Source organism: Mandrillus leucophaeus, unplaced genomic scaffold (genome assembly GCF_000951045.1).
Source record: "Mandrillus leucophaeus isolate KB7577 unplaced genomic scaffold, Mleu.le_1.0 Scaffold600, whole genome shotgun sequence".
Classification (NCBI taxonomy): domain Eukaryota; kingdom Metazoa; phylum Chordata; class Mammalia; order Primates; family Cercopithecidae; genus Mandrillus; species Mandrillus leucophaeus.
The window spans coordinates 1,683,464-1,697,623 of record NW_012106476.1 but is presented as its reverse complement, the minus strand read 5'-3'; the positions used below and the strand labels follow the sequence as shown (position 1 = coordinate 1,697,623).

Genomic DNA, 14,160 nt, shown 5'->3' with positions numbered 1-14,160 from the left:
TAATGGGAGTATAAATTTACTTGGCCTTGAAGGGCCATTTATCATTATCTATAAAAATTATTAATGTTCTTATCCTTTGGCCCAACATATGCTTACTAGAAGTTCTAGTGAGTATTACTCCCACAAAGGTATGAAGAGATCTACTTAAAAATGTTTACTGAAGTAGCATTTGTTATGATAAAAATTGGAAAAAAAATCCAAATGTACTTTAATATAAAAAGAGTTAACTATAGTACATCCATGTATAGTAATACCACAGATCCAATAAAAAGACACTAAGGTAGATCTGTATATATATATTGATCATGGAAACACGAGAGAAAGTAATTTTAGATTTTTAGATATGTTATTTGTTTAGATTATATAAAACATGTCTATTTTAAAAATGTAATTAAGACTTCAAAATTAAAATGGAAAATTTAAATACTGTAGAAAGATCCAATCCAAAATGTTAATTTTGTTAAAGATCCAAAATGGTCAATTTTACTAAACAGAATTTTAAAACGGCAATCTTCAGTTGGAAATATTTATTTTATTTTATTTTATTTTTATTACTTTTTTTGAGATGGAGTCTCGCTCTGTCACCCAGGCTGGATGGAGTGCAGTGGCACGATCTTGGCTCACTACAAGCTCCGCCTCCTGGGTTCACACCATTCTCCTGCCTCAGCCTCCCAAGTAGCTGGGACTACAACCACCACGCCTGGCTAACTTTTCTGTATTTTTAGTAAAGACAGGGTTTCACCATGTTAACCAGGATGGTCTCAATCTCTTGACCTCGTGATCCTCCCGCCTCAACCTCCCAAAGTGCTGGGATTACAGGCGTGAGCCACTGCGCTCAGCCTTCAGTTGGAAATATTATACTTACTCATTCCCCTACAATCCCAAGTAAAAAAGCTGTCATTATGCTTATAACTGTTAAATACTTAAAATTAAAAAAAAAAAAAGATTCAGAATAATTCCAGAACTTACACTTGTAATTTCATCCTTACAAAATGCTATGGCTTCAGGTTGCTTGCTTGGAGGAAAAGCCGCTTCAAATGCATCTTTTGCTGCAAACGCAGCCGGTGTATAAGTATCACATTGAGCCATTAGCCAATATCCCATTAAACTTTTTAAGTAGGGAGCCAACTGTTTCTTTACTTTAAGGATAAGTTTTTCAAAAGCTTGTTGTGTGGCTTCTCGGACCCGACGGTCATGATCCTATTAAAAATATAAATGTGATTTAAAATAGCTCTAGCTCATAAAAACAATCACAGACACTTCTGGATATGCTATAATGACCCATTACCAAGAATTCACCTATGCATTAAGCTAAACTGAAATCATTTTTTTAAATCAATAACTTCGAGGTTTTTAAATCAGAAACTATATAAAATAATTTATTAATTTTTCTTTCTCCCCTTCTCCCAATGAGACAGGATTGTATTCAAGACAGATTCAAAGTTGGGCCTTGAGGCCGAGCCTGGTGGTTCACGCCTATAATCCCAGTACTTTCGGTGGCCGAGGCAGGTGGATTATTTGCAATCAGGAGTTCAAGACCAGCCTGGCCAACATGGTGAAACCCTGTCTCTACTTAAAATACAAAAAATTAGCAGGGCATGGTGGCACACACCTGTAATCCCAGCTACTCAGGAGCCTGAGGCAGGAGAATCACTTGAACCCAGGAGACAAGGTTGCAGTGAACAGAGATCGCGCCACTGCACTCCAGCCTGAGTGACAGAATGAGACTCCTTCTCAAGTAAAAAAAAAAAAAAGGTTGGGTCTTGAATAATTAAGCAACTCACTCTCATTCTCCTGCAGCAAATATACAAGGAATAAAATCATCATCAAAATTTATTAAAACTGGAAAGCACCAGGGTAATTCTCTAGTAACAATCTACTTTCTGAAAACAGACTTCCTAAATGTTCTTCTTAACCCGACACAATCCAATCTTTTTTTTTTTTTTAAAGATGTTGTATTGCTCTATTGTCTAGGCTGGAGTGTAGTGGTTCAATCTTGGCTCACTGCAACCTCCGCCCTCGGGTTCAAGCGATTCTTCTGCCTCAGCCTCCCAAGTAGCTGGGATTACAGGCATCCACCACCACACTCGGCTAATTTTTGTATTTTTAGTAGAGACAGGGTTTCACCATGTTGGCCAGGCTGGTCTCGAACTCCTGACCTCAAGTGATCTGCCCATCTTAGCCTCCCAAAGTGCTGGGATTACACACATGAGCCACCATACCAGGCCCCAACCTCTTTTTTTATATCCACGCTCTTCTGAAGTGTTAACCATTCAATCTGCAAAACAATGCTGACATAACATTTAATAACCCTCACCAAAAAATCAACATTATAAATTTGAGAGTGTCCATGACTCCAACCAAAAAATATACAACAGAAATAAACTAGCAAAGTTTTAATACTTACAAGTGAAATTTTGCAAAAAATTCTTGGCCAATATGGAAGAACACCTTTCACAGTTTCTGTGTCTCTCTCTGTACACATGGTTCCAAATTCCTGCATAGCCTAAAAGTAAGTCATTATTAACATCATTAGGATTAACAACCATAATACTGGCTATTAATTATTCTGTTCTGGAAGCTTTGTCTATTTATGTAATAGGAGAATACACTATTTCTGTTTATGCCATATGAGACTAGTTTGAAGAGCTTCTTCACAGACTACTATGGTAGAAACTCTTCAGTTGTTTTTTAAGAAATAAAACATCTACAAACAAAAAAAACCTCATTTAAAGTTACAAGGTCAAAGTTACATTTCCTAATGGGAAAAATTATACAGCCAAAATTCTAAAGCAGTTTAAAAAAGTTCAGTGTAACAAACTAATTTACAACCTAGAAAATAAATATCAACTAAGTTTAAGACTGTGTGACAGAAAAAAGTACAATTATAAAAGAACTTAGCAATTGTTCATTTTTCTTTACATAAAACATGCTAATAACTTTTGTTTTAGCAAAGGGATTTTCTTGATAATTTTTATGAAAACAAGAAAACTTGCTTTTAATTTTGTGGTGACATCTTTCTTTGAAAGCTTCCGCAGCACCATTCGGAAATCAGAATCTACAAGACTGTCAATTTCTTCAGCTCCTTGAATAGCAGGAACATAGCCTAGGTCACTCTGAGATGTTCCAAAACCAATAAATCCAGGCACTGTTCCCTGTTCTTTGGCAAGGAGTTCTGCAGCTCGGCCACTGTTTGACGGCTGATAAGAAAATTACGGAGGAAAAAAGTCAGAGTCCAGAAAGGGTTCAAAACTTAACTTTATAATTCCTTGGCTATTCCCATGGTCAGAATGAACTTTTATTTTATTTTTTCCTAGCCTAAAATTTCATCTATTGCAAAATTCCCCAAAGATTAATGGTTTTGTTCCCAAGAATCCATCAATACTGATCCTAGAAATTATTCCGTTTCCTAAACATTAGAAAGTTTTGTAAACCATAGATACAATCCATTAGTGGCTCATGATATCAATATAATGGACCGTGACAGAATTTTAAAGAAATTGACTAAAACTTTTAAAATCAGAATGTATCACATGTGGCAAAATTTTCATAAATGCTGCTTTATGAATTTTTTTATTTCCAACTTTCATATAAATAGTATGTATACACGTATGTATACTATGTAAAGATATAAAATTAACTCATAAATAGAACCCATCCTTTCATTCACCCATTAATTGAACAAATATTTATTAAGCAATCACAATGGCCCAGGTCTAATGATAGCTGCCTCTAGACTGGGAGTTCCTTGAGGGTAGACACACTCATTTCCATATACTCCAAAGCCTAGCCTAACCTCTTTGGGCTAAAATTACATTATTACAACCATAAAAATCAATACAACGGTCAATCTATAATACAGACTCCTTTGTTTTCAATCACAGTCAGTGCTTTGTTTGACTGATACACAATATGGTAGTCTTCTACTAAAAGGAGGTTAGTTGATACAGAGAAAGAAAATATTTGAACTGCTGAAAGAAATTAACTTACTGTCAGCTAAACAGAAAATGCTTCAGTTTGACCACCAAGCTGACATCACAACCCATCTAAACTCATCTATTTCTTATTTCTCTATAAGGATGCTTGCCAACGGTTATCCAAATATGTGACTCAAATTGCTCATACCAGCCAGGCAAGGTGGCTCATGCCTGTAATCCCAACACTTTGGAAGGCCAAGGCGGGTGGGATCACTTGAGCCCTGGAGTTCAAAACCAGCCTGGGCGATATGGCAAAACCCTGTCTCTACTAAAAACACAAAAATTAGCCAGGCGTGGTAGCGTGTGCCTGTAATCCCAGCACTCAGGAGGCTGAGTCATGAGAATCGCTTGAACCTGGAGACTGAGGTTGCAGTGAGCCAAGATCGTGCCACTGCACTCCACCCAGGGCAACAGAGCAAGACTCTGTCTCAAAAAAAAAAAAAAAAAAATTGCTAATACCTAGCAAAAGTGTGTTTGGAAAACTCACTTGACAAGGAATAATCTGGTCTACTTCCTAAACTGAATTGAGTGAACAAGAAAGAAAATGATGGCCTGCATTACATTTTTTTTCAATCTGTAACATTTAAGACTAATTCCAAAAAAGGTTCTCTATTTTTTTTTTAAGTGAAAGTAAGTTTACTAAGAAAATAGGTCAGGCATGGTAGTTCATGCCTGTAATCCCAGCACTTTGGGAGGCAGAGGAGGGTAGATCACCTGAGGTCAAGAGTTCAAGACCAGCCTGGCCAACATGGTGAAACCCCGTGTCTACTAAAAATACAAACAGGCGTAGTGGCACATGCCTTTAATCCCAGCTACTTGGGAGGCTGAGGCAGGAGAATTGGTTGAACCCGGGAGGCAGAGGTTGCAGTGAGTCGAGATCGCACCATTGCATTCCAGCCTCAGCAAAAAGAATGAAACTCCATTTAAAAAAAAAAAAAAAGAAAAGAATAAAAGAATGGCTACTCCATAGGCAAAGCAGCTGTTCTCTATTTTTTCAGTTTATTAAAATGAATTAATTATTCAATTCACCCTTTTCAATACTGGTACATGAATAAAGAGCCACAAAGGAAGTAGTCAGTGAATTATAATTCTAAAAACTAAATATGATGACTCTAGGATATCAGAATTTTCTACAGTCTCATGTGTAAACAGTTTTATTACAAAACACAATAAAAAACTAATTATTGCTAAAACAGAATTAAAAGTGATAACTAGGGGCAAAAGAGAAGGTATCAAATTTCCAGTCTCCAATTTAAGTAACTTGTTACTTTTAAATGCACTTTTTTAAATGTCTACTTTAAATTTAAAATATAGTTACTCTTATGATCTTTGTATGTTAAAAGCTACACCCATAGTTCAATAAAAATTAAGAAACAATTCTATTTATGGCACTTTTTTTTTTTTTTTTGGACTATGCCTACTTTTGTCTACATTCTTTCATGCCTACCTTCTGGAGGTATTTGTGGTGGCAATCCTGAGTCTACAGTTTAAAGACCAAACCAAGGAAGACTTACAAGATCTTTCACCATCTAACCTCAACTTTTCCCAGTCTTATCTCCTGCCGCTCTTTCCTTCCCTTGCCCCACTTCCTTCTCCCTTCTCCAAATTATGCTGTTATCATTCATGCCCTAGTACCAAATCAAATTCGAAGTTCTCTGAGGCAGGGCATGGTGGCTCACACCTGTAATCCCAGCACTTTGGGAGGCTGAGCGGACAGTTGGGCGGATCACTTCAGGCCAGGAGTTCAGGAGACCAGTCTGGCCAACATGGCAAAACCCTGTCTCTACTAAAAATACAAAAAATTAGCCGGGTGTGATGGTACACACCTGTAATCCCAGCTACTTGGGAGGCTGAGGCAAGAAAATTGCTTGAACCTGGGAAGTGGAGGTTGCAGTGATCCGAGACACTGTCTCAAAAAAAAAAAGTTATCTATGTGATGGCCTTTCGCAATTCGATCTTTATATAATCTTTTCTCTCTACCTGAAAACTCTTCCTTTCTTTTCATTGCCTGACAAACTCCTACTCATCTTTCAAACTCATGTTTGCAACACTTGCCTTCCTCCAGTCTCTTCCATTCTCCCACATTCTTTCTTCTAATACCTGCATCATAATTCTTTAATATATTATAATATTTGCTTACATATGTGTCTGTATCATCAAACTAATAGTTCAAGAACAGCGGACATCTGTCTATTATCTCTGAACACCTGAAATCCAGTATCAAAGTCTTCTACTGAAGACTTTGCCACATTAAAGTTAACATTCCAACTCCACAACTTCCTGGCTACATGAGCTTAGGCAAGCTAATTTCTCTAAACCCCAGTTTCATCACACTTAAAATGAGATATGAGTAATTAATTCATTACTTGGATTGTTTTCATAATTAAGCATAAGTTTTTAAATCACCATCATAATAACTGATTCCAGCAAGAATCAAAGGGTGCTCAAACCATTAGGTGAAAGTTTGTGGAAGAACAGGACATTTCACAGTTTCAAACTAACATATTATTTGTTATTGGCCAATGGAAAAAGATAACTTTATAACGGACAACACGTTAACCAAGTAATTAAACAAATACCACCAATAAGGGGACAAATGGGTACGAAGTGCCCCGGTGTGATGCACTGAGAAAGTCTCATCATCTATGAAGAATTCCTTCTAAAAATTGTTTAGCCTGAATCTAATCATAAGGAAACAACTAGATGAATCTGAATTAATCAAACAAATGGCCCAGGCTCTTCCAAATGTTGTTAAAAAAGACACTCCTCTCCCCGCTTAAACAGTACTGAGAAACTGTCCAGATCAAAGAAACCCAAATGGTAACTAAATGGAATGAGTGATCCTTGACTGGATCTCAAATGTTAAAATGGTTTATCTTTTTTTAAAAAAAGTACCAGCCTGGGCAACATGGCGAAACTGTCCCTACAAAAAATACAAAAATTAGCTAGCCATGATGGCCTGTGCCTGTAGTCCTAGCTACTGGAAAGGCTAAGCTAGGAGGATCACTTGAACCTGAGAGGCGGAGATTGCAGTGAGCCCAGTTCACGCCTCTGCACTCCAGCCTGGGTAACACAGCGAGACTCTGTCCTGAAAAAAAAAAAAAATTAGCCAGAAGTCATAGCTATTAAGGAGGCTGAGGTGGGAGGATCGATCTCTTGGGCCCAAGAAGTTGACACTGCAGTGGGCCGTGATCATACCACCGCACTCCAGGTTTGGAGACAGAGCGACCCTGTCTTACAAAAAAAAAAAAAGAAAAGAAAAAAGAGAACATTATTGGGATAACTACAGAAGTCTAAATACAAGGCTGTATCCTGGATTACAGTATTACACAAAAGCCAAAGTTTCTGCATGCTATAACCATTATTATAATTGCCGCAGGCTAGAAAAATGGCATTGTTTTTAGAAGATACATGCTGATGTATTTAGGAGTTAAGAGTCCCGACTTCTGCAGCTAACTCTCATACAGTTCAGCAAAATACATAAATTAACAGAAAGAAAGCAAATACAACCAAGTATTAGCAACTGGTGAATCTAGGTAGAGTATATGGGATGTCACTCTAACATTCTCGCAACTTTTCCTCCTAAGAACTTTTCAAATATAAAACATTGAGAAAATTTAAATAAAACATATTAAATGAGGATGCAAGTAAAGTGCTTAGCACAGTAACACAATAGGTTGCTATAATTGCTAATACTGTTATTATCTTCCAAAACAGATTAAGTGACAGATCTAAGAAAATGTGACATTGAAATCACTAGAAATAACTATATCAGAAACAGGAAAAAAAGCATTCTCATAAAATTGGACTGTGCTATAATAAATTCAACACCATAAAAAAATACCATTACAAAACCCCTCATCGTGTAGTTTTACACGAATCCACTTTAAGGTCGTCTTTAAACAAGTACTTAGTGAGCGCCTATTAGGTGCCAGTCTCTGTTCTAGGCTCCGAGGATAAAAACATTTACTTTCCAAATACTTACATCTTAGTGAACTAAGACAATAAATGTCACAAATACAATGGAGTTTAAAACAAAGTAGGAAGAACAGGGAGTGCGGAAGGGCTGCAAGAGTAAAGTTTGGAGCCTCCTAACTGAAGAGCGTTGGGAGCCGGCCAGGTAAGGTCAAGGCACAGTGAAGAGATCAGTGTGGCTGGATGAAGTAAGCCAAGAGGAGGGAGTTGAAGATGGGACTGCAGATGGAAAGGGGTAACAGGCAGTCCAGAAACCAAATATACCATCCTAAGAGCTTTAGCTTAGAAGAAGCCCAAAGGAGAGGTACAATCAGCGGTAACCTCCACAGTGGGTTCACTTTAACATCCTCCCAACTCTCCTTCTTCCTAGCGCCGCCCTCCCCCAACCAAGCCTCTACCTCGGCCAGATCACCTTCCAGTGAACCTGACACATTATCATTTCTTCATGAATATTGTGGGTGTGTGCTCGGATGGGGACAGCTCTGGCATGGTACATCTTTTCTCTCACGATTCCCCAATCTGCTCAGAGATAACCCAAACCACCCTCAGGGACGCACACACAACAGAGAGGTCACACTCGACACGCAAAAGCACGCCTCCCCACAGCGGCGCTCCACACACCCTCCAGCAACGCGCTGGGCGGTGCCAGCCGCCTCGAAGCGAGGCTCCCGGGTCGACCGAGCCACCCCCCACTCACCCTCAGGTTCCCTTTAGTTCGCTGCTTGTTCTTCCCGCCCATGGTCGCGGTTGCAGCTGTATTCTGAGAACTCAGACCCCGGTTGACTCGTCTGGGACACAACTTCCGGCCTCTGGCGCCGGAAGAGGACTCCCTGTAATAACTTCCCCCGGGCCCTTTTTCCGCCACCCACCCTGTCCATTTGCTGCCCCACTTCCGCTCCCGCCTCCCGCTATGTCCCTGACCATCCGCCGCCGGAGACGTCACAGTTAAAGCCACGCCTGTCTGAGTGATGTCATTCCTGGCCAATAGCAAGCCAAACATTGGACCCGTGGCGCCAAATCCTGTCTTCCCCGCTTCCAGAAGCTAGGTTTGTTCCTTGCTTAGCGGGTAGGAAACTGGCATGAACCACCAGAGGGGCAGTTCACATAAGGGTAGCAATAGAATGTTATGGTAGAGGCTGTGGGAAGATGGGAATGTGTTAGACTTCCAACATGATGCAATCATCAGTATCACCTGGGCGTTTGTTACAAAAGGCCAACTCGGGCCCCTTGGAACTCCTGAATCAGATCCTGAATTTTGACGGTATTCCCAAGTCTTGTTAAAATTTGTTTACTGCTCTAGGCAATATTCTCTGTAAATCTACCCCCCGTCCCCTTTTATTCATATTGAAACTGTTACGTGCAGTTTAAAAGAGTATAATGTGGGAGTCTCTATTAAAATTTGAAATGTACGAATCCTGTGACCTAGTGATTGTGCGACTCAGAATCGCACTAGAGAAACAAGTAAATGTATGCTGGTTATTGTTTCTTGTCCACGCAGTCACCCTTTTATACTCACTCCATGTTACTGGGGCGCTTCTGCTAGACTTCACCAACAGGGCGAACTAGAGGGAAACAAAGGCAAGAGGAAGAAGGGACTTGCTCCATTCTGTGAGCATCATGCCAGCAGCAGCTGCCTTTTACCGTGGCAGGAGCAATTGCTTTAGCCAGCAGGTGGTTTTAATCTCCATCCTTTTTCCAACAATCACAAATCAGCCTTATTGCACCCCTTACCGATCACAGCAGCAGTCAGTGCTCTCCTGGGAGATCTGAATTCTACCTTCATGGAACCCCTCCCTTGAGCTCCTGAGATAGCCAATGTTTGAGCCACCGCCTCAGGAGTTTGAGCCCCAACACCGTGGGATCCCTTCTTTGAGCTCCAGAGATCCAGCAACAGCCAGCCATCACCCTCTACATTCTTCATAGGCCTGAACTAAGGTGTTCAGGGCCCTCCTCCAAGCTTTTAGGTTCTGATGACTCCAACCACTTCTTTTGTTCCATCCTTTCCTAGCTCTAAGAATGGTAGCTGCTACCTCCAGTGATTACCTGTTACCTTTTATAATTCCTTTTGACCAATTTCCCATATTGAAATATTTCTCAGTAACTAATGTGATTTCTGTTTTCCCGACTGGACCCTAATTTTAAAATGCACACAAAAGCCGGGTGTAGAGGCTCACGGGTGTAATCCCAGCACTTTGGGAGGCCGAGGCAGGTGGATCACCTGATGTCAGGTGTTCGAGACCAGCCTGGCCAACATGGCAAAACCCCGTCTCTACTAAAAATACAAAAATTAGCTGGGCCTGATGGCAGGCACCTGTAATCCCAGCTACTTGGGAGGCTGAGGCACAAGAATCTCTCGAACCCGGGAGGCGAATGTTGCAGTGAGCTGAGATCGTGCCACTGCACTCCAGCCTGGGTGACGGAGCAGACTATCTCAAAAAAAAAAAAAAAAAAAAAAAAAAGTCACACAAAGAGATGGATGTTCACAAAAACTTTATAATAGGAAGATAATTGTAAGCAACCTATGCTTATATATTGGAGAATGGCTAAATAAATTATATGTATTCAATAGGCTATTAGGCAGCATTTAAGAAGAATTAGATTTACCTGTACATATATAGGAAGAATTATAAGACACATTCTTAAGTAAAAAGCAAATACCAAGTAATATATACAGTATGATACCGTTTGTGTTTTTAAAACCCACAACACAATAATATATATGTATTTATGCATATATATATTATATAAATACAGAGAATAGGCCGAGTGTGGGGGCTCACATCTGTAATCGCAGCACTTGGGGAGGCTGAGGTGGGTGGATTACATCAGGAGTTCAAGACCAGCCTGGCCAACATGATGAAACCCTGTCACAACTAAAATACAAAAATTAGCTGGGCATAGTGGCAGGCGGCTCTAATCCCAGCTACTAGGGAGGCTGAGGCAGGAGAATTGCTTGAACCCAGGAGATGGAGGTTACAGTGAGCCAAGATCGCGCCTCTGCACTTCAGCCTGGGCAACAAAGTGAGATTCCATCTCAAATAATAATGATAATAATAATAATACAGAGAATAAAGATCTGCAAGAAAACATACCAGTCTGATCATTGTAGTTAATTTTTGTGGGAAAAAGTGGCAAGAAAAGAGATCAGGGTTATGAGTTACAGTCAAAAGAAATTAAGCCTTATCTGTAAGATTTTATTTTATACAAGGACAACATATTCCTGTATTAATTATGTAATTAAAAATCAACTCAGGCTGGGCAAGATGACTGATGCCTATAATCCCAGCACTTTGGGAGGCCAAGGTGGGTGGATCACCTGAGGTCAGGAGTTCAAGACCAGCCTGGCCAACATGGTGAAACCCCGTCTCTACCAAAAATACAAAAACTAGCTAGGCACGATGGTGTGCACCTGTAATCCCAGCAACTCAGGAGGCTGAGACAGGAGAATCACTTGAACCCAAGAGGCAGAGGTTGTACTGAGCTGAGGTCACACTACTGCACTTCAGCCTGAGCAACAAAGCAAGACACTGTCTCAAAAGAAAAAAAGAAAAAAGAAATGTCAATACTTTTAAGGCCAAGATTAGAAACTCTTCAGAAATCAGGTTGGGAGTTAAAAAAAAAAAAAAAAAGATTTGAAACTCTCCCTTCTTCATTCATGATTATTAATATTATAAATTATTGTTTTCACAGATTAAGAGTTATACAACAGAATTATAGCCTTTTTTCCCTAAGTAAATATTGGGCATGACTTACAGATGCCTGATGTTAGAATAATCTTATCCATCCAGGCAAGTTTCTGAGGAGGAAAATCAGACATCAAGCACTTAAAAATATATTTCCACATTCTATTTTATTTATTTATTGACCCTCCATACCCAAGTACATTTGAAAAACATCACCATATCCTGTGGCTTTAAAAAATGGCACAGTTGGCTGAAATTCACATGACCTCCTGAGTCCAATCACATCAAATGTTTTTTTCTCAAAATTGAAAATTTTCTTTGCTCTTCTATTTTATCAAGAGTGCCACCAAAAAGAATGTCTTCTTGATGGTGAATTAAAATTTTCTTCCAGGTTATTCGTCTGAGTTGGAAAATAATTTTTTTTTAATTTTTTGAGATGGAGTCTTGCTGTGTCGCCCAGGCTGGACTGCAGTGGCACGTTCTCAGCTCACTGCAAGCTCCGCCTCCCAGGGTCACGCCATTTTCCTGCCTCAGCCTCCCAGGTAGCTGGGACTACAGGCACCCGACACTACGCCTGGCTGATTTTTTGTATTTTTTAGTAGAGACGGGGTTTCACCATGTTAGCCAGAATGGTCTCCATCTCCTGACCTCGTGATCCGCCCACCTTGGCCTCCCAAAGTACTGGGAATTACAGGTGTAAGCCACCGCACCCAGAGGAAAATAAATTTTCAGAGTAGACATTTTAAAAGTAAGATGTGTGGCCGGGCACGATGGCTCAAGCCTGTAATCCCAGCACTTTGGGAGGCCGAGATGGGTGGATCACGAGGTCAGGAGATGGAGACCATCCTGGCTAACACGGTGAAACTCCGTCTCTACTAAAAAATACAAAAAAAAACTAGTCGGGCGAGGTGGCGGGCGCCTGTAGTCCCAGCTACTCAGGAGGCTGAGGCAGGAGAATGGTGTGAACCCGGGAGGTGGAGCTTGCAGTGAGCTGAGATCCCGCCACTGCACTCCAGCCTGGGCGACAGAGCAAGCCTCCGTCTCAAAAAAATAAATAAATAAAATAAAATAATAAAAATAAAAAAATAAAAGTAAGATGTGTTCAGAAATATTAAAAGTAGTTTGATTTCTAACCCACCAATGCTAATAAAATAGAAATCTATTTTTATTTCATACAAATACATTTTATTGCCCAATATTATCCAGTTCATATCTCATTCCAGACTCATCTATTTTGTCCTCATTTCCCTCATAAGTTTGGAAGAGTGGAAATGGCTGAACTTCTTAATCTATCAGTTTCAGGAAAGGAGACCCCAGATTTGTGATGGTTGGGTTGTCACTCTCAATGGGACTTTAACCACAAAACTTCTGGGAAAGTCCCTTTTTATGGGACTCAAAACATAAGCTAAGATGATGAGTCATATTTTGGAATCAAACTATATCTCAGAAACCATCTAGTGGCTTTAGAAATCAATGTAACATTTATCAAACACTTTCCAAGCTCTTGACCTATTAAGAGCCTATGTCTAGAAACAGCTAAGCAACTGGCGTAACTCCACAATAACAGTCCTAGAACCAAAAGGCACTGACTCTCAGTCCATTGTTGCCATTACAATGGAAAAATCACTCTTGGCTCCATGGCCTGAACGTATAATCACTTGCTTTCCCATCTATTACAACCTCAGTTTTTACTAAACAGGCTGCATAGTACAGAAAAAGGAAAGAAAATTGAAAAGCAAACCTAATCCACAGAATTGTTCACATATGCTCTGTAAGCCTTCCACGCAAATGACACCAGGTTTCCCACCATGCTACACCCAGATAGGAAAAGCTCCTTTGCTAGTTCCACAATATTCTTTCTTTTTTGTCAGCTAGAGCTCCACAGCCTGGTGAGAATGAGATCTGTGTGTTGTGCTGTACTTTCTTTGGAGATGGAAGTTGTGGGATCCCTGCTGATATATTCAGAGGCATGTTCTGTAACCCATCCTCTAGCATTCAGTGTACAGACTTCACCGCAACAATCACTCTGCAAGTGCACACTCAAATCTGTGTTCAGTAGGGTCTGCTGGGATTGTTTTAAGGACTGTGACCTGATAAGAACATATTGCTTTCTTAGGTCCTTCAAAAAACACACACAAGTCATTTTTATATACCAAAAAATATAGGTAGGACTGGGCAGAGAATTTCCAACACACTTGACAGTAATTTCTGGTAGAGCTTCATGATATTTAAAAGGGAATGCAGAAGTCAGAGAAAGTGTTACCTGAAAATATAGCAGAATACTCAATAATTTTTCCTCTACACATAATAGATTTGCTTTTTTCTAAAAACTGCAAAAGAAAGTACCATAGCTATATGTGACATCTCCTGGTTTATCGTCACAGGAAACTTTTGAAGATCTCAGCTCCATGGTCCCCTTTTCAATACAATCTTTCACTTCTGTAGCCACCTTGTCATTCACAGTGAACTTTTTCTAACCGGCAAACATACTAGCCAGCAGTTCTAACTCAGACAATCTCAGTCAT

General features: G+C 39.9%; 1 protein-coding gene across 1 annotated transcript in view; it reads right to left on the bottom strand.

The window, feature by feature from the left end:
* The window catches only part of LTN1 (listerin E3 ubiquitin protein ligase 1), a gene marked incomplete at its 3' end in the record, with an annotated part of 40,020 nt that extends 31,180 nt beyond the window's left edge, over positions 1-8,840 (bottom strand). Inside the window, 5 exon segments of the mRNA XM_011999811.1 lie at positions 970-1,200; positions 2,408-2,506; positions 2,997-3,200; positions 8,650-8,808; positions 8,810-8,840. Coding sequence (XP_011855201.1) covers positions 970-1,200; positions 2,408-2,506; positions 2,997-3,200; positions 8,650-8,808; positions 8,810-8,830 — 714 coding nt within the window.
* Positions 8,841-14,160: the final 5,320 nt, after the last annotated feature.